At 47.7% G+C, this 19,905-nt stretch overlaps 2 protein-coding genes and 1 long non-coding RNA gene across 7 annotated transcripts in view; 2 read left to right on the top strand and 1 right to left on the bottom strand.

Moving 5' to 3' along the window:
• The first annotated feature begins 1,802 nt into the window (after nucleotides 1-1,802).
• On the top strand, nucleotides 1,803-2,913 carry RPS27 (ribosomal protein S27). The gene is made up of 4 exons (XM_060644847.2): nucleotides 1,803-1,935; nucleotides 2,208-2,316; nucleotides 2,426-2,536; nucleotides 2,825-2,913. The coding sequence occupies exons 1-4, from the start codon at nucleotides 1,930-1,932 to the stop codon at nucleotides 2,851-2,853; spliced, it is 255 nt and encodes an 84-aa protein (XP_060500830.1). The 5' UTR covers nucleotides 1,803-1,929; the 3' UTR covers nucleotides 2,854-2,913.
• Nucleotides 2,914-3,393: 480 nt separating this feature from the next.
• Nucleotides 3,394-19,905, bottom strand: part of NUP210L (nucleoporin 210 like) — an 87,923-nt gene continuing 71,411 nt past the window's right edge. For all 5 annotated transcript variants that reach the window (XM_060644820.3, XM_060644824.3, XM_060644823.3 and 2 more), the window contains 8 exons: nucleotides 18,286-18,422; nucleotides 13,075-13,201; nucleotides 10,080-10,229; nucleotides 8,423-8,673; nucleotides 7,526-7,727; nucleotides 4,729-4,833; nucleotides 3,689-3,763; nucleotides 3,394-3,611 (listed from right to left, as the gene is read on the bottom strand). In XM_060644820.3, coding sequence (XP_060500803.3) covers nucleotides 3,514-3,611; nucleotides 3,689-3,763; nucleotides 4,729-4,833; nucleotides 7,526-7,727; nucleotides 8,423-8,673; nucleotides 10,080-10,229; nucleotides 13,075-13,201; nucleotides 18,286-18,422 — 1,145 coding nt within the window. In that variant the 3' untranslated portion in view covers nucleotides 3,394-3,513. The remainder of the gene's footprint in view (nucleotides 3,612-3,688; nucleotides 3,764-4,728; nucleotides 4,834-7,525; nucleotides 7,728-8,422; nucleotides 8,674-10,079; nucleotides 10,230-13,074; nucleotides 13,202-18,285; nucleotides 18,423-19,905) is intronic.
• On the top strand, nucleotides 3,754-5,513 carry LOC145713359 (uncharacterized). The gene is made up of 2 exons (XR_014136469.1): nucleotides 3,754-4,428; nucleotides 4,659-5,513. It is a non-coding gene; the product is annotated as an uncharacterized LOC145713359 (long non-coding RNA).

Below are 19,905 nucleotides of genomic sequence, written 5' to 3'. Positions count from 1 at the left end.
GCCCAAGCTCCGGGATAGAGGGGAGGCGGCACTCCTCTGGGCCCCACCCCCTGCCCGCCCACCCCTTTCCTCCCGCGGCCGCGGCAGCCCGGCCTGGCCGGCCTTCTGCTCCCCGGGCCCGGGCTGGCCCGTCTCCCAGGCCATTTCCCACCCACACAGCGTCTGGCTTGCCATCACTCCCCTCTTTTGATCTCACTCTGGCAGTCTTAGGCCAGGGAGGCTGGGGTGAATGGAACCAGAGGTTTCACCCAAATGAGCAGAGGAGGACGAGCTTTAGAGGAATTAGGGGAAAAGGGAAAGTTTTGCGGGAAGAAGGGTGGAGGTGGGGATGGCCCTGGGAGCTGACAAAAATCGGGGCTGATTCAAGGGACGGAAACCTTGCAGGGGCGGCGCGCGAATTCCGGTGTTGGTGTTCCCAGCCCTCAGTTGGGAGACCAGCTCCGTTTGAAAAGAGCGGGATGCTCTGGAAGACAAGGCTACTTGTTGGGCGGGTCTGCCCCCTGGTGGAGCAGAGTGAACACGCAGCGCCCGCCCCGCCGCAACCCTCCCTCCGTCTCGACCGAGACACGTTCGGGGTTTCATTAGCAACAGCCCTCCAACTGGGACCGTGTGCGGTTTCTCCGACAAGCCAGTGCGGCAAGACAGAGCTTGGGACTGAAAATGTCTGGCCTCGTTCTTTCGACGAGGCGCGCATGTTGAGAACACAGCGGAGGCCGTGCCCTCATCCCTCGCGGAAAGGCTGTGACGAGGCCACCGGGGCGCTGGAGCGTGGGAACACGGCGATCCGGGCACAGGCTGTCGGTGCCGGTGGAAACACAGTATGCAAAGCGTCTGCGTCTCCGACAGGGGCCAGTCGAGCCGTCCGCGCACAGTGTCCGGGCTGTGCCTCTGCTGGCCCCCTGCCAGTCCCCTTCTGCGCGTCCTCTCGCCTCCCGGTCGGCCTTCCAGCCGTGCCACAAACTCCACGGTTTCCCTATTTCTTCCCCCCGGCCGGGCCGTCTCGCACCCGTCCTTGAAATCACGCTGCCATATGCCCCCGGACTGTTCGGACACAAATCTGCCCGTTCTTTCACTTTTTCGTTGGCCGGGATGTGGCCTCCTCAGCCCCGGGGGTTCAGGTCTCCCTGGACTAGGCCCGTGCGCTCAGCCCTTAGCTCGCTCTGGCCGCCTCGCCTCCCCCCTGCTCAGCTACGCCACGCTCCTTCGGCCCCGGGTTTTGGCTTCTCCCAGACAGTCGCACGGTGGACTCCACGTCCTTCAGATTTCGGCCTAAATGTCACTTCCTCACGGGACTTTCTGGGCCGCGAGCGGGGCGCTGAGAACAAAGTGCGCCCGTCCCTCACCGGCGCCAGGCTGCACGACGCCCCGCGGGCGGCACCCGCGCCACAGGAGCAAACACTGTCCCAGGCACGTCTGTGTGTCGCACGGGTCCCAACGCGGCCGTCCCCGCGCGCGCACCGCAGAGGGTGGGCGGTACCGCGCGGGCCGCGAGGGGACGGGGAGGGGGCGGCCTGACGGCGGTCGTGGATGGACTCGCCGCGGGGAGCACCCGAGTACTTGACGGGACCGCCGTCAGAGGAGAAAGGCTGGGAGGACACAACAAAAAACCTCACAGCGGTTAAGAGGGTAGGCGAGGAGGTGGGAACCAGGACGAGGGCTTCCGCCGGGCCTACATTCCCGCGGTGTTAACATGGCAAAGGAAACCAGCTGGGGAACACGGAGGAAGTCGAGAAGGGCAGGGCCTGGCTGGGGTCGCGCCGCAGCCCCCTCGGCAGGCCGGGCGGGAGGCGTCCGCTCCAGCCACGGGCGGCGCGCGGAGCCCGGCATGGCGGCCGGGCGCGCGCGCGTCACTTCCGGCGGGCGGCGGATATAAGCGGCAGGATTTCCGCTTTCGCTCCTTTCCGGCGGTGACGACCTGCCCACGAGAACATGCCCGTGAGTTCCTCGGCCCGCGTCCCGGCGGAGCCCTCGCCGCCCGCGCGCGCTCGCGCCCCTGCGCCGCGGACGGGCAGCGGGGGCCGGCCGCGGGCTCCGGGGCTCGGGCCCGGGGCGCCGGGGGCGGGGGCCGCGCGGCCCGGGGCGGCGGTAAGATGGCGGCCCCGCTGCGGACGCCGGGCGGCGCGGGCTGCTGCTGCTGCTGCTGCTGGTGGAACCGCTGCCGCCCGGGGCCCGCCGCCGCCCTGACCGCGCCCGTCTGCCTCCCGCAGCTCGCGAAGGACCTCCTGCACCCGTCCCCGGAAGAGGAGAAGAGGAAGCACAAGAAGAAGCGCCTGGTGCAGAGCCCCAACTCCTACTTCATGGACGTGAAGTGCCCGGGTGAGGGCCGGGGGCGGGGGCCGCTCAGGGTCCCGGGGCGGCCGGCGCGGGGTGGGGGCCGGGGGCCGGGGGCCGGGCTGGCCTCGACTCCCCGCTTGTTGGTTCGCAGGGTGCTACAAAATCACCACCGTGTTCAGCCACGCGCAGACGGTGGTGCTGTGTGTGGGCTGCTCCACCGTCCTGTGCCAGCCGACAGGAGGAAAAGCAAGGCTCACAGAAGGTGAGCCGCTGCGCGGTGTCCTCACTTTGTCGCGAGCTTTAGAGGGAGGGTCGTGCTTTCCTTGCTTGAAAGTCGACTCCATCTACCCGCCTCGCCCCGGAAAAGTTTCGGGAACCTCATGTTCCTTCTTAGTCTCGGACGCTCCAGTCTAAAGCGGGGACGACGGGGGAGGAGGCGCAACACGGGAGCTGGCGACTGCGAGCTCCCCGCGGGACGTCCGAGGAGAGCCAGTGGGGCGCAGCGGCAACGCCGCTGCCGTCCGGTGACCTCTGAACCTTTTCCTTGCAGGATGCTCCTTCAGACGGAAGCAGCACTAAACGCACCCTGAGTCGACATGAGTGGGGAACTATCCCAATAAACAGATTTTGGATACGTTCTGTTTATTGTCTTGGTTTTACTGCTAGGAAGTTCCTGTCTCAAGTATTGAGGGACAACCAGAAGAGTGGACTGCTAAGAGTTAACTGGGGCAAGTAAGTGACCAAGCACTTAAAAGGTCCCTTTGGGACCTTTCTATCCAGCTGGGCTCATTGAGTCCGTCTTAAGAGCCTGATAAAAATCTGAGATACTATATATGAGGTATTTCTTTCACTTGTATATTTTCTTAGAATTCGGAACCAGCAGTTGATCTCTAAAAGACAGCCAGGGGCGGCTGGGTGGCTCAGTCAGTTAAGCATCTGAGTCTTGATCTTGACTCGTCCTGATCTCATGGATCCAAGGCTGGCATCAGGCCCCCTGCTGTCAGCATGGAGCCTGCTTGGGATTCTCTCCTCTCTCTGCTCCTCCCACCATTCACTTTTGCAGGCATGCATGCTCTCTCAAAATAAACTACTAAAAAAACCCAGTCTGGCACACGTTAGTGTAGAATAGCTTAAAACCTTTTATAATTCTCAGAAGCCTTGTTTGGGGGCTTATGGCTCCTGGTCTAGGGCCAGAAATCTCCAGTCGTCTACAGTTCAGGGGACGTGTCCAAGTGAACGTTAGTGCCGTACACTCCACAGCCAGTGTTGCAGCCGATTCTGGACCGGTGGGGACTGTGGACTCATGAGAGGGGGGGGAGAACGTGTGGGGACAAAACCTAGAAATCAAGCGGGAAGAGAGATGAATAAACCTGGATGTTTGAGCTTTTCAAAGGTGAGGGTGCTGATTGTTTACCTGGTTGTGGTGCTCCTAGGGTTGGTACGTAAACCACTGGAACTGTCTGTATCTTGTTTAAGAAGGCATTGTATGCTAGAAAAAGAACAAGGGAGAGAGAGGTCACCAGAGGCAGATCTGTTTTTGTTGGAAAAAGACCCTACTAAGCAAGTTTAACTCAAAATATTTAAGTACTTCTATGAAAAGTGAATAATGCTTTGAGTTAAGAAGAAGAGTATAGGAACTTTTCATTCCAGTGATTTTAGAAGTATTTCAATTCAGGGGTGCCCGGGTGGCTCAGTCACTCAAGTGTCCACCTCTTGATTTTGGCTCAGGTCATCTGGTTTCGTGGATTTGAGCCCCAAGGTGGGCTCCACGCTGACAGTGCAGAGCCTGCTTGGGATTCTCCGCCTCTGTCTTCTCTCTCTGCCCCTCCCCCACGCGTGCACGCGCGTGCACGCACTCTTTCTCAGAAGTTTCAACTTTAAAAAGGTGAGAGAAAAATGCAGGTACAGACCATAGCGTGTTAAGTTTCTGTTTCATCTAGAATAGCTCTGAATTTGAGCAAAACGAGCCATTTTCTCCAGGTTCAGCAGTGGTTTCCACTTCTGGGTGGGGTGTGTCACATGCAGTTTACTGCTTCTTGGTGGGAAGTTGAGCAGGACCTTCCATCCGCTAGGTGACTAGCGCTGAGAAGGCTGAATGAGTTGCAACTGCTTGTCATGAGTGACGTGATAAGCAGCTGATTTTTATTCTCGATGGTGAAATTAAATGAAGGCAGTTTTTTTTTAAATTTTTTTTTCAACATTTATTTATTTTTGAGACAGAGAGAGACAGAGCATGAACAGGGGAGGGGCAGAGAGAGAGGGAGACACAGAATCTGAAACAGGCTCCAGGCTCTGAGCGGTCAGCACAGAGCCCGACGCGGGGCTCGAACTCACGGGCAGTGAGATCATGACCTGAGCCGAAGTCGGACACTTAACCGACCGAGCCACCCAGGCGCCCCCGAAGGCAGTTTTTTAAGTCAAAAGTCCACGCTGCTGAATGTAAGGGCTCCTTACCTAGAAAAACAAAAGCTGTTGAAGCTAGCACTGCAAAGAGGGTAAAGAGCATGGTCTGGTGAGAACCCAGGAACTTCTGGAGGACACTGGAATCTTCACATTGATCTGTGCGTTGGTCAGAACAAAACAAGGTCACAGTTAAAAGCATTCAGGGCAGGTTGCTGTACTTAACGCCTGGTCATGGGTATCCAGCAGAAGCTCTCAAAAAAGAGGTAGGTTGTGTACTTGGCTCCTCTACCTGTTTTTGGCTTGCTCCTGTCTCCTAGGTAATACATGGCAATCCATGAGCCTTGTAATTTCTCCACTTACAAACGGGCATTTAAACACTCTGCTACCTTAAAATGCCCGTTAACCTTTTCTGTGTACTTTATTTAACTCCAAGCGACTTGCTTCTCTTCACCAGGTTTGTGGTTGTGGCGACTGAACCTGTAGGTTTTTTTTTTAATGTTTATTTACTTTTGAGGGAAAGAGACAGAGGCATGAGCAGGGAGGGGCAGAGAGAGAGGGAGACAAAGAATCCGAAGCAGGCTCCAGGCTCTCAGCTGTCAGAACAGACCCTGGGGCTTGAACGTGAGATCATGACCTGAGCTGAAGTTGGACACTTAACCGACTGAGCCACCCAGGCGCCCCTGAACTTGTAGTTCTAATCCCTCTAACCTGAAACCTCTCTTTGCATCACCAACCGCCTCTTAAATCCCATGGGTCCCCTTGTCCTTTTTTACTCAGGATCTCCTTTCTAGGGAACATTCTGATTTGTCCCCAATAAAACCTGTTTTTGAAGCACACTTGGCATCTGACTTTGGTTATTTCAAATTCTTCAGTGTCCACAAATGAACTCCTACCCCACCAAACTCCTTGAACTTTAGGTCTTCTCTACCTGGTTCTTATTTTGCATCCCTGGTATAGGCCCTCTAACCTCTGGACTTGTAACTGGTCTTCCCTCTCCTGGGACTTTGTTTCAGAACTGTTTGCAAACCGCTTCTCTCCGAAGAACAGTTACATTGCCTTAAATATAGATGCACTAAAAACAAAATTCTCTACGCTAACCCTTGATCAGGTCCCACTGTTGAAAGCTTTTGGCTTGCAATGTTTACAGGGTAAGAGTCAAGATAAAACCTGGGTGACATTTAACAGCCTTTCTAGTGCCCCTTTGCTCTGGCTACACCAAACTAACTGTCTCCCCAATCAGGTTCTGTCTTAACTCTGATTTCTGCAGTAGGTACCATGCCTGGCATATGCCCATGGGCACTCAAATACTTGTGTGAATGAGCTGAAGGCTGGGTTGGATCTTTGACCACTCCTACCCACCCGTTTCCGAGGTTGTGTTAGTCCCACTGGTCCCTCTGGTCTCTGAGAAATGCAGGGGTTCTTAACCATTGAGCTGTGCACGACTTGGCCTGTGGATCCTATCGGAATGTTTTCAAATGCAAAACAAAATATGTAGGAATAAAGGAAACCAATTATGGGACACCTGGGTGGAGCATCTCCTGCGGCTCAGGCCATGTCGAGCCCCACTTCAGGCTCTGTGCTGACAGCTCAAACCTTAGCCTGCTTCAGATTCTGTGTCTCCCTCTCTGCCCGCCACCCCCCCCCCCCCCAATTCTCTCTCCCTCACACTCTCTCAAAAATAAACATTAAAAAAGAAACCAATTATATCAAAGTTAACCAAGGTGGAAAAAACTTTTGTAACATAGCTATGTTAAACACTTAACAAAAACGTTAAAACGCCTTTTTGTAATATGCTCCAGCAACAAGAAAGATCTAACCTCAGACCTAATAACAACTATAATTTTTATGTAATTTTGAAGAGAACTTTAATAATTGGAACATGACAATATCTGAATTCTGTTGGTGACAAAGTCACACGTACTGCTGTTACTGTGGTCTGTTGCCTATATTCATAAAGTCAGTGGAAATACTAACTTTCATTTAGAAGTTAATTGAAAATAAAGGTGCAATATTTCCCCCCATTGAAGGTCATCGGCACCTTGAATTCCATCCATGGGCTTTTGCAGAAACCCATTAACTCTAGATTTAGAAACAACAAGAAAGAACACAGGTTAGAGTTGAGAATTGTTTCTAGTGCTGGGAACCTGAACGTCTCCATTTCCTCAACTCTTAAAGGGAGAAACATTCACCTCAGTTATGAGAGAATAAAATGCATATAAAATGCACTTAGGACATGACCAGTACATCTCAGGTGCTTGCCGAAACAGACCTTCCTCCCACTGGAGTTGAACTAGGTAGGGTCCAGTCCAATTCACACCCAGTAAATTCAAAGACCAGTTTCTCTGGAGGGATATGCAAGTAGAGGTGACGATACAAGGAGGATGATTCTTTGGCTCTCCTAACACTTTTCAATGACTACATGTGTTCCCATCCCAGCCATACCTGGCACAGTTTCCAAACTGGGTAACGGCTAGAATCAGCATTTTGGAAAGCTAAGACTTCTAGGTTTATCATCCTTTGTCTCTTGCCTGATGCAAAAAGATCTGCCAGCAACTTTTGAAGAAACATTTATCAAGAGGTTTAAAAGTAGTACATTTAACAGTGCGGAGAAGCTCATGTTAAACTGACATAACTACTCTTCACTACGTAAGTTACGTAGAACATTTCTCGGTGATCAGTAAGCTGCGCGAAGGTTCTATTTTGTGTAGATTTGGAGATTAAAGATCCGTGCCCCAGGTAGTTTGAGTAATCTTGCTCAGGTGGCTGAATGTTTCTCATGAACTAAACTGAGAAACACTTAGATGGTCCCAACTCCTCTGGATTGTAAGCAGGGCCCCCCAGTGCTCACCTGCACCAGACTTCTCCTTCAGAGCTCTCACTACCACAGCCTCACTTTGACTGGTGAGCACACAGCAAATGTTGATGAAAACGGGTGACGTCTGCTGGAGGGAGGTGAAGTTGACCACTCTCACGGGGTAGACCACCAGGCCAGGTGTGAGGGAAGAGTGCCTGTGGCCAGAGACCACTAGAACTGGGGAGCTGGGGAAGACCTTGGAGGAAAGATAAAATGGCACTTGACAGAAGAAAATCAGTTTTGTGTCAGTATTGCATTCCAGTCTTACACATACAGTAAGAGCCCTGTATTCCTAGTTAGCAACCTGGCAGTAAGTCGTCTGCTTTTTTTTTTTTTTTTAATTTTTTTGTTGAATGTTTTATTTTGAGAGCGAGAGAGACAGAGGGTGAACGGGGGAGGGGCAGAGAGCGAGGAAGACACAGAATGTGAAGCAGGCTCCAGGCTCTGGGCTGTCAGCACAGAGCTTGACGTGGGGCTCGAACTCACAAACGGTGAGATGATGACCTGAGCCGAAGTCGGACGCCCAACTGGCTGAGCCACCCAGGTGCCCCAGTCGTCTGCTTTTTCACTCAGGTGTGTTATAGTAGATGAGGGAAGAAAATAAACTGTGAGGAAATAGCCTTCAAACAAGTTTCAACCTAGAATCCTAAAGATTGTTTTCAGATGGCACTGGCATTCTCTTCCAGACTGGCAGCTCATGACCTAAATTTTGCACTCAGAGTCCCCTGGCATTGTGAAGGGGACAGGTTTTCTTCCTTCTGTTTTAAGAACTCCCCGTGTTGAGTTTTATCAGGTCATTCAATGACTGTTCCTTCGCTCTTGGACTAGGAATAAAGACTCCTTTTTCAAAACCCTGATTTCGGTTATGTTTTGGATCAGTACTTCACATACCTCTAGCTTCTCCAGAACTCTGTCCACCCCCAGCACTCTTATCTCCCCGACATCCTGTCTGTGGCTAAGAACCAATTCTGACTGGTTGACGTAAAAGGCTGGGATGAAAGGAATGAGGGTTCTTTGCATTCCGTTCTTGCTGCGTTCACTGACCAGTGTGGCCCACCCGTAGACTGAGGTGTCAGCCACGCTCAGGGCCTGGAGCAGCCCTTCTGACTGGGGTCGGACCTTGATCAGGCAGACATAAGCACCTGAAAAAAAGATGAAACACTGGGCAGGAAGGTTCAGAGGCTCTGCTGAGCTGACTTAGAATAGGAAGCAAATTCAGAAGAAAACGTGAACTCCACTTTGTCCGCTATTAGCAGACTACTGGCCACTGGTGAGGAGGATGCCAGAGGAAAACACAGTCCCCGGCACCCACAGCTGAACTCGTCGTGTAAGTCAACATATCAGGGAGTAGTAAATACCACAGTGCAAACAGGGACATTAAGGGGATATAGAATGAAGTAATAACCAAGAGCAGCTGAGATCAGGAGAGGGTCTGTGAAAGACGCTTTGCGCGTCGTTTAGGCACGTCTCTGTCAAACCATATCTCGATGGCCTTACTTCTGGCAATAGTATTGTTTGGTTACCCGTGCTCAAACTCCGTTGTCTTTTGACAGATACCCTTTCCTTCATTCCTATATCCAGTCGTTCTCCAAATCTTCCTATAACTCATCCTCCGAAATGTCTCTGACGCCTACCCCTCTGTTAGTACCCCCCTGGGACTCTGGGCTGCCACGTCATCAGTTCATGCCTGGGTTACCGCAGTGGCCCTTTCACCGGCCTCCCCTCCTTGCCTCCCACTGCTCCGTCTCCATTCTGTGTCCTGCCAAGCTCCAGGCTCTCTGTTGCCTGGGATATCCTGGCCTCTTCATACCTAGCTCACTCCTCGTCACCTTTCCACAGGCCCTTTCTCTGTAAAACCAAACTCTAACCCTCCCTCCCCCATCTAAGGAGTCAGATGCCCCTCCTCCTTCGGACTCTGCAGCATCCCGTGTGGCCTCTATTCTGTGATGGATCACCCTGTGCAGCACTAGTGACGGTACAAAGCCCTGTCTTGCTCCCTGTTGTACATCCAGCACCTGTCCTGGCACCGGGTGTTCTCAGTGCCCACCGGTGTGCTGAGGGAGCCTGCCTTCAGTAGCTGCTTGTTACTCGCACGGCACTGCTGGCCTTGCAGGACAGGCGCCTGGGCTGCAGCACTATCCTACTTGTGCCTGTGTTTGACACAAATCCTCATTTTACATCAGTTGATTTATATGAAACCATTCCAATGTCATGCCTATTTCTACTTCATGCTAGTTCATTTACTCTGCTTGGAATATCCTTCAGTTCAACAATAAACATTCAAACACTGCTACTTGCTGGGGATAAAAAGCCCAGCAGTAACAGGGACCAGCAAAGAAGAAAACAGTAAATGACAAAAGAAAAGCACAGGGTGGGTGTTCTAGGGACATGGTGAACATTATTGGATGGAGAGAACAAAAATGTCGCTTGAGAAAGGTTCCACAGTTCTACAGCAGATGAAACTGTAAAGTATAAATGCAATCCAATAAGAAGTGATGACTATACAAAGATGGGAACAAGGGCACCAGACTCAAGGGATGGGACCTACCTCTTTCCATGCTGAAACCTGCATGGACATGGAAGACTTTGCTTGCTGGAATGTCTAGCAAAGTATTACTGAACTGCACATGGCACACCACAAGGGTCTCAGGAAGAAGTATTGTTGTAATGGCCAAGGCCTGACTGGAGGTACAGGACCCTAAGAAGCAGAGAAGAGGTAAAGAGGTGTCATAAGAATTTATAAAAGAGGAGACATACAATAGAAGCAGTAGCTTGATTTTATTTATTTTTTTTTAATTTTTAAAAAAAATTTTTTAAAGGTTTTATTTATTTTTGAGACAGAGAGAGACAGAGCATGAACGGGGGAGGGTCAGAGAGAGAGGGAGACACAGAATCCGAAGCAGTCTCCAGGCTCTGAGCTGTCAGCACAGAGCCCAACACGGGGCTCAAACTCACGGACTGTGAGATCATGACCTGAGCTGAAGTCGGACGCTCAACTGACTGAGCCACCCAGGCGCCCCAGCACTAGCTTGATTTTAAAAAGGGATTGGGGGGGTGGGGGGAGGGCGGTGTGCCTGGGTGGCTCAATTGGTTAAGCATCTGACTTCGGCTCAGGTCATAATCTCACAGTTTGAAAGTTCGAAGCCCACATGGGGCTCTCTGTTGTCAGCACAGAGCCCACTTCATATCCTCTGTCCCCCTCTCTCTGTCCCTCCCTTGCTCTCACGTGTTCTCTCAAAAATAAACATTAAAAAAAAATTGAAAAAAGTGGACGCCTGGGTCGCTCAGTCAATTGAGCGTCTGACTTTGGCTCAGGTCATGATCTCACAGTTCACAACTTCGAGTCCTGCATCGGGCTCTGTGCTGACTGCTCGGAGCCTGGAGCCTGCTTCAGATTCTGTGTGTGTGCGTCTCTCTCTGCCACTCCCCTGCTCATGCTCTCTTTCTCTCTCTCAAAAATAAACATTAAAAAAAATTTTTTTAAGGGGTGAGCATCTGGCTGGCTCAGAGGAGTGTGTGACTCTTAATCTCAGGGTTGTCACAGCCCCATTTTGGGTGTAGAGATTAAATAAATAAAAGCAAAACAAAACAAAACTTAGCAAGGGGCGGCTGGTGGGTGGCTCTGTAGGTTAAGCAATACGCAACTGGCTTTGGACTTCGGCTCAGGTCATAATCGCATGATTTGTGCCCCGTACTGGGCTCTGTGCTGACAACTCAGAGCCTAGAGCCTGCTTCCAATTCTAGGTCTCCCTCTCTCTCTGTCCCTTCCTCACTTGTGCTCTCTCAAAAATAAATATTAAAAAAAATTTTTAATAAAGTTTTATAGACAGTAAGTATGTTTGGGACATCTCTCCTTGGTTTTGAGTGTTCCTTGCCGCCACCACCCCCCCCCTCAAAAAAAAGAGTGAAAGGATTTACGTGGACTTTGAGTGGAGCAGATCTACCACTTCTGCCACCGACTTGACTTGTTACCTTATATACGTAACTTGCTCTTAAGACTCAGTATTTCTCTTTTTTTATTTTTTAATGTTTGTTTTTTGAGAGAGACAGAGTGTGAGCAGGGGAGGGGCAGAGAAAGGGAGACACAGAATCCGAAGCAGGCTCCAGGCTCTGAGCTGGCAGCACAGAGACCGATGAGGGGCTTGAACTCCAGGACTGCGAGATCATGACCTGAGCCGAAGTCAGACGCTCAACTGACTGAGACACCCAGGCACCCCAGTATGTCTCATCTTTAAAATGATGATAGGGGCACCTGGGTGGCTCAGTCGGTTGGGCATCCAACTTCAGCTCAGGTCATGATCTCGCAGCCCGTGAGTTCAAGCCCCGCGTTAGGCCCTGTGCTGACAGCTCGGAACCTGGAGCCTGCCTTGGATTCTGTGTCTCCCTCTCTCTCTGCCCCTCCCCTGCTTATGCTCTCTCTCACTGTCAAAAATGAATTATGTTAAAATTTTTTTTAAATGATGATAATTGGGACGCCTGGGTGGCTCAGTCGGTTAAGTGTCTGACTCTTGATTTTGGCTCAAGTCATGATCTCATGACTTGTTTGTGAGACTGAGCTCTACATCTGGCTCAGTGCTGACAATGTGGAGCCTGCTTGGGATTTTCTCTCTCTCCCCCTTCTCTCTGCCACTCCCGCCCCCCCCCCCCCCCGCCCCCGCTCATGTATGCGCATTCTCTCTCTCTCAAAACGAATAAACTTTTAAAAAATGATGAATACTACATAAGATTGTTAAATGAGATAAAAATATATAAAAGTTGCTAACACAGCACCTAGAATCTACTAGGAGTTTCTTGTATTTTAGTTTTCTTTCCTCCCCACCCTGTTTAAAAATTTTTTAATTTTTGTTATTATTACTTTATTTATTTATTTTGAGAGAGAGAGTGCAGGAGGTGCACAGAGATAAGGAGAGAGAGAGAATCCCAAGCAGGCTCTGCAGTCAGTGCGGAGCTCAATGCAGGGCTCGAACTCACAAATGACAATCAAGAATCAGATGCTAAAGCAAGTGAGCCAACCAGGCACACCTATTTTTTTTTTAAGTAATCTCTACGTCCAAGGTGGGGCACGGACTCAGGACCCCGAGATCAAGAGCTGCATGCTCTACTGACTGAGCCAGCCAGGTGCCCCCTCCCCCCACCCCACCTCTTTTTGACAGCAAACTGTAACAAATTGAAAAAAAATTGTGTCCTAGGTCTTATCCCAAACTTATTAAATTTCGGGATGGAGCCTAAGACTGTATTTTTGAAAAATGTCCTTGAGTAACCTTGAAAATCGGCCATGTTTGGAAATCCCTGGTTTAGGCCACCTCCTATTCTCAGGCACGATTATAACTACAAAGAAAACAGAGACTAGGCTGCGCCTATTTCAAAACCTGATATCCAGTCATTTTTTGATATCCAGTCATAGGTATCAATGATTTATTTGTTGAGGTGGAGTCAATTTTCAAATAGAAGGAAATCTGGATTACTCGTCAAAGGGGTAAATGAATTGAAGGAGGATGGGAAAGATGGAAACAATCACCCAGACCTATAAAGAGACTCCTGACCTTTGAGATTAGCACCATTTCTGCCAGTGGTGATGAAAAGCCTAAACACCGCTGAACTGGGGCTATTGGTGAGGTAGGTCTTGAGGTCATAACTGAGCGTCAATCTTGATGATGCATTGACCACCACCTGTCGGCAAACCAAAGGAAAATCTGTACCTAAGTTCTTAGAAAATCTTGTTTCCTCCCCCTCCACTTTTCATAACTCATTCAACCAAAAAGCATCTGGTTCACACAAGTGCAAACTGCCCTTCCACTTCATTACATATCTGAGAACCACAACATCTGCTCACTTTTGAGAAGAAAAAAACATTTTTTTTTTCTAAAAGATCTTTATTCATTATTCCGTTTGACATCTTCCCTCCGTAGGACTTCCTATTAAAATTCCTTTGTGCTTAAAAATAAAATTTTTAGGGGCACCTGGGTGGCTCAGTCAGTTAAGTGTCTGACTTTGGCTCAGGTCATGATCTCACAGTTCGGGAGTTCGAGCCCCACGTTGGGCTCTAGGCTGACAGCTAGGAGCCCAGAGCCTGCTTCCTATTCTGTGTCTTCCTCTCTTTCTGCCCCTCCCCCACTCACATTCTGTCTCTCTCAATAAATAAATAAATAAATAAATAAATAAATAAATAAATAATAAAATAAAATAAAATAAAATAAAATAAAATAAAATATTTTAAAAATTGGGGCACCTGGCTGGCTCAGTCCATGAAGTGCATGACTCTTGATTGGGGGGTTGTGAGTTTGAGCCCCACATTGGCTATACAGAATGCTTAAAAATAAAATCTTAAAAATAAACACATAATAAAATGCCTTTGAAGACAAGTGCAACTTTCTTCAGAGTGTTCTCTCTTGCATATAATCTCAACCTTTTCTGAAACTTCAAAGTCCTTTACTTCTTTCAATATATGTGTAATGTTCTGTCTTATCCTGCAGGTATCTTTATTTTTGTTAAAAATCACCCCTATTAGAATCTAAGTTCTTCAGCTGAGATTCTAGTTTAACTTTGTATATCCTTGTACTGTGCTTTGTATTTAAGGCAAGTGTTTAATGATTACAATGAGAGAAGATAAAGATGACCCTTTCCCCCCAAAAATCTTCAACTTAAAGATTTATAATCTTGGGGCGCCTGGGTGGCGCAGTCGGTTAAGCGTCCGACTTCAGCCAGGTCACGATCTCGTGGTCCGTGGGTTCGAGCCCCGCGTCGGGCTCTGGGCTGATGGCTCGGAGCCTGGAGCCTGTTTCCGATTCTGTGTCTCCCTCTCTCTCTGCCCCTCCCCCGTTCATGCTCTGTCTCTCTCTGTCCCAAAAATAAATTAAAAAAAAAAAAAAAAAAAAAAAAACGTTGGAAAAAAAAAGAAAAGATTTATAATCTTGTCATTATATGTCATTATTTACGACATTATATCATCTTAAATGTATATTTTAACACAGTATCCTCAGTACCACCATAGTTTCTTGTTTTTTCAAATGTTCAAGGACCTTGAAACCAACTTAGTTACATTAAATGCTCAGTAAGGGAAGTCTTGTCTTTTTCATCTTTGTGTTCCAGAGCCTAACACAGGGCTGAAACAGAAGAGGCCTCAATGAGTGTCTGTTAGCGAATAATTACATGAGGATTATTCAAAGTACACAAACGAGGATATCGAGATCTTTTGACTTCTTTGTAGCCTCTGACAGCACAGACCAGTCCCTCCCTTGCCTTTTGTGACCCCTTTCTCTCTGCTTTCCTAATACAGAGATGCTTCTCAATCTCCTTCTCAAATTATCTTCTCATGCTGCCTCTGTCCCAGCTCTCTTATCTGCCCATGATACAAGTTCTCTTTAGATGTTATCTGATTTTCCCTCTCTACCTTTATAAACTTTTGCCAAAGTCATCCTGATTTATTCACTGGTCTTCAAACATCATCTATCTTTGTCTTTGCACATCTATGCCTGTAGTCTAAAATGCCTTTTCTTGAACGCCTGGGTGGTTCAGTTGGTTGACTGTCTGACTTTTGATTTTGGCTCTGGTCATGATCCCAGACTTGTGGGATAGAGCCCTAACTCAGGCTCCACACTGGGCTGGGTGGGGAGGAGGCTTGAGATTCTCTCTCTCTCTCTCTCCCTCTGCCTCTCTCCCCCGCTCGTGTTCCCTCTCTCTAAAATAAAAAAAAAAATTTTTTTAAAAGAATAAAATGCATTCTCTTCAAAAAATAAAAAAATTACAATTTTTTAAAATTAAAATATAAATAAAATGCCTTCTCTTTTATCTGCCAGACAGATTCCTAATTGTCAAGACTCAGTTTGTTTTTATTTATTTTTGTGTGTGCCATGATTCAGATCTCAAGATTCAGTTTAAATGTCACTTCATTTTTTTTTTTTTTAAAGCTGTACACCAGAAGTTACACACTCCCTCCCTCCTGGAAATATGAGAACCCCTCCACTTTTAGAAAATTTGCTTTAAGCCCTATTGCTTTTATGAAAGACGTTAGCACCTGGTTCCCCTAAGGAAAGAAATCTGAAGAGGATTTTCTGCTTTTACAAAAAAAGGCAAAAACAGCCTTCAGCATTTGTTTTGCAGCAAGCCGTGCAGAGGCTGCAGCACAGACAAGCCCCTCCCTGGGAGCTACCGCAGACAAGCCCTCCCCGGGAGCCACACTTAGCAGCTCAGCATTCAGCTCTGTAGCTTTGAACTGAGCGTCTCTGCTTTATCTCAATGTGTTTTGTGCATCCGTCACCAAGATGTGTGCTAAGCAATCAGGAAAGCCTAAGAGAGGGGCGTCTGGGCGGCTCAGCTGGCTAAGCATCGGACTTTGGCTCAGGTCATGATCTCGTGGTCCGCGAGTTGGAACTCTAATCGGGCTCTGTGCTGACAGCTCAGAGCCTGGAACCTGCTTTGGATTCTGTGTCTCCCTCTCTCTCTGCCCCTCCTATGCTTGTGCAGTGTCCGTCTCTCTCAAAAATAAACAAACATTCCAAAAAGAATGAAATCTTGCCATTTGCACCTACGTTGATGGAACTGGAGGGTATTATGCTAAGTGAAATTAGTCAGAGAAAGACAAATATCATATGACTTCACTCATATGAGGACTTTAAGAGACAAAACAGATGAACATAAGGGAAGGGAAACAAAAAAAATATAAAAACAGGGAGGGGGGACAAAACATAAGAGACTCTTAAATATGGAGAACAGAGGGTTACTGGAGGGGGTGTGGGAGGGGGGATGGGTTAAATGGGTAAGGGGCTTTCAGGAATCTACTCCTGAAATCATTGTTGCACTCTATGCTAATTTGGATGTAAATTAAAAAATAAATTAAAAATTCTGAAAATAAATAAACATTAAAAAGGAAAGAAAAAGAAAAGCCTAAGAGAATTGTTTTTTTTTTTTTTGTTTTTGCTTTTTGGTCTGGGAATGCTCAAAAATTTTTTTCTATATAAATAAATGGTAATTGCTTCTTTGCTTTATGCCATTTCTGGCTTACAAAGTGTTTCACATGGGGGTGCCTGGGTGGGTCAGTCCATTGAGCCTCCAACTCTTAGTTTCCACACAGGTCATGATCTCATAATTCACAAGATGGACGGCCTGCTTGGGATTCAATCTCCCTCCTTCTCTCTGCCCCTTCCCCCGCTCACAGTCTCTCAAAATAAATAAATAAACTATCAAAAATCCCCACAAAATGTTTCACAGAACACTGTACTTTCAGATACTGGGGGAAACCTGTACTTTCTTCACTTGGCTTCCAGGACACCGATATCGGAGTTTTTCTCCTACTTCCCTAGTTGTTTTTTTACTAAGTCCCTCTTGTTGGTTACTCTTCCTTTCTCAGAGTTCTCAATTCATTGCAGTGCTCCCAGAGCACTTGTACCCTTCCTTTATTTACATTCACTTCTCTCAGCGATCACAGGGCTCTGTCCTCTCTGCATCAGTGACTCCCAGCCTTTACGTCCACCTGTGTCACACATCCGTTTGACATCTAGTAGACCCTCCACTTTACATGCCTCAGACAGACTCTTCTCACCAAAACTGTTTCACCTGCATTTCAAGTAATGGCAATTATGTCCTTTTAGTTATTCAATCAAAAACCTGAAGTCATTTTTTAAAATTTATTTTTTTAATTTACATCCAAGTTAGTTAGCATATAGTGTGACAATGATTTCAGGAGGAGATTCCTTAATGCCCCTCCCCCATTTAGTCCACCCCCCCCCCCCATCATTTTTTTTTTTTCCTTAAACCTGAAGTCATTCTTGATTCTCTCGCACTCATTACATATAATCTGTCAGGAAATCCTACTGGCTCTACCTATAAAGTACACTTAGAATCTGATCAACTTCTCACCCTTCCTGTTAACAGCCTGGTCCCTGGTCCACCATCATATCTCACCTGGACCACTGCAAGAATAGCTTCTCAGCTTCAACCCTTGCCCCTATGTTCAAGTACCAACCAATAGCAAAGTGATATTTTATTTTTAGGTTTATCTATTTTGAGAAAGAGAGTGTGAGCAGGGGAGGGGCGAAGAGAGGGAATCTGCACTGACAGTGCTGAGCCTCATGCGGAGCTGAAACTCACAAACGGTGAGATCATGACCTGAGCCAAAATCAAGACTCGGAAGCTTAACTGACTGAGCCCCCAGGCACCCTACAGTGATATTTTAGAGTATAAGATCACACTAGTCATTTTTCTGGTTAAGAATCCTTTTATTTATTTTTTCCTGGTTAAGAATCCTAATCACAAATAGCTTTGTGTTCCAATAAAATTTTCTAGCTGGCTTTATATTTGACATGTGAGTGTATTTCTTTTCCCAGGATGCTTTTTTATTTAAAAGATTTTATTTTATTAAAAAAATTTTTTTTAAAATATTTATTTATTTTTGAGAGAGACAGAGACAGAATGTGAGTAGGTTAGGGGCAGAGAGAGAGGGAGACACAGAATCCGAAGCAGGCTCCATGCTCTGAACTGTCAGCACAGAGCCCGATGCAGGGCTTGAACTCACAAGCTGTGAGATCATGACCTGAGCCGAAGTCGGACGTTCAACCGACTGAGCCATCCAGGCGCCCCTTATTTTATTTTTTTAAGTAATCTCTACACCCAACATGGGGCTCAAACTCACAACCTCAAGATCAAGAATCACATGCTCTATTGACTGAGCCTGCCACGCATCCCCCCACCACTAGATGTGTTTTCTATATGCATATCCCTAAATATGGAAATAGTCATCCTGGCCTTGTTAGGGTTACCTCGCGATATGTTTTCACCACTCCTGGGATGTCATGAAAGACTGTTGCTACTCCTGGCCTCCTGGCCACTCCCACTCCAGTGCCGGTGTCTGTCTGCAGAATGTTGTCAGCAGAAATCATCCATATCCCAGGTTCACCTAGGAAAAAACAAGAGAAAGCACATGGCCGCAAACTCAGATGTAACTTGGTGGTCACTCTAAGAGTATTCAGATTCCCAGTCAGTAGACCATTCAAGCACACAGATATCTCTTCCTCAGAGGAACATCCAGCTTTGAAGAGAACTTTATTTTCTGAATGTCAGCTCCCCTTCATGTACCATCAAACCCACAAAATAAAACAAGAACTACTGACCTTCAGAATCACAGAAGGAGCTACTTAGTTGGAGACCTTAACTGTTCTCCTTAGGAAAAAGAAAACTCTTTATACACACAGGGGTAATTCTCTTTCAGTTACTGACGGACAGACACCAGCAGAAGACCGCAAGACTGCAGGAGAGAAGTTTTGTTGCTTTGGCTTAAGTCTCAAGGTGGCAGAGGAACACAACCTTGAGTTTGTGTTAGATCACAGATCCTGGCATTTGGTCATCCATAGGCAGTATAGATTCAGGATGCCCAAATAATTCCAGAATGGAAGACAGAGGGACAATCCTGACAAAACCCAGCAAAGGGGTAAAGTGAAAGTGTTGTTTCACTGACAAGAGATGAACAATCATCTCTTGATGATTTGTAACTCTTTCAATCCTAAAGCAGGGTTAGCTCACTGGCCCTGGATTAGGTGTTAGTAGTGATTCCTTGCAAATCAGTCATCATGGGACTGGGGGGCCTGACCTGGGCTGAATGGCCGCCCCCTGCATCAAGCCCTAAATATACAGAGTCTGGCCCCACATCACATCACAGTACTCAAACACATGTATCCACAGTTCCCGGAAGAGTTTACAAAGCCAAACCCATACCATCCCTGCCGGTCCAACTCGGATGGATGATTTCAATGTACACAGGCAGGGTCCACCACTTTGCAGTGTGCTTTCTGTAAACCCAGAGAATCAATACTCACTTCCTAACCAAAGACTGATCTTCCTGAACTCAATAGTACTTCTGAGGACAGAAACGCTTTGCTGATGACCAGTATAGTTCAGCCCAGTACAAGGCCAAACCTTACTAGAGTGATGATATATTTAAGAGTTAGGCCTTCAAATGTCCCTCACAAAGCTGTGTGCTCAGTCAGTTCTTGGACCTAAAGCCTTATTGCCCTTTCCTTCCTTTTATTTCATCCTTTACTGCTCTTCAATTTATCAATTATCCTCCTTCAGAAGCTGGGAATGGGGGAGAAGGCAAGGTAATTGTAACGTCTACATGGTAATATAGCAAGTTATGTGTTCAGGAGGTGCATGATCAATATTCCTGGCTGATTTCTAATTGGCTGGCCTCTGAGAAATGGGCAGTAAACAGATCAGTTAACATGTACACAATTTCTTATTTCTCAGAGAGGCCCTCAGATTTTTAAAGATTTTATTTTTTTAAGTAATCTCTACACCCAACGTGGGGCTCGAGTTTATAACCCCAAGGTCAAGAGCTATATGCTCTACCAACTGAGCCAGCCAGGCGCCCTTAGGTCCTCAGA

This window comes from Panthera onca, chromosome F1 (genome assembly GCF_046562875.1).
Source record: "Panthera onca isolate mPanOnc1 chromosome F1, mPanOnc1 haplotype 2, whole genome shotgun sequence".
Classification (NCBI taxonomy): Eukaryota; Metazoa; Chordata; class Mammalia; order Carnivora; family Felidae; genus Panthera; species Panthera onca.
The sequence above is the reverse complement of the archived record's forward strand: the minus strand, read 5'-3'. Positions and strand labels throughout refer to the sequence as shown.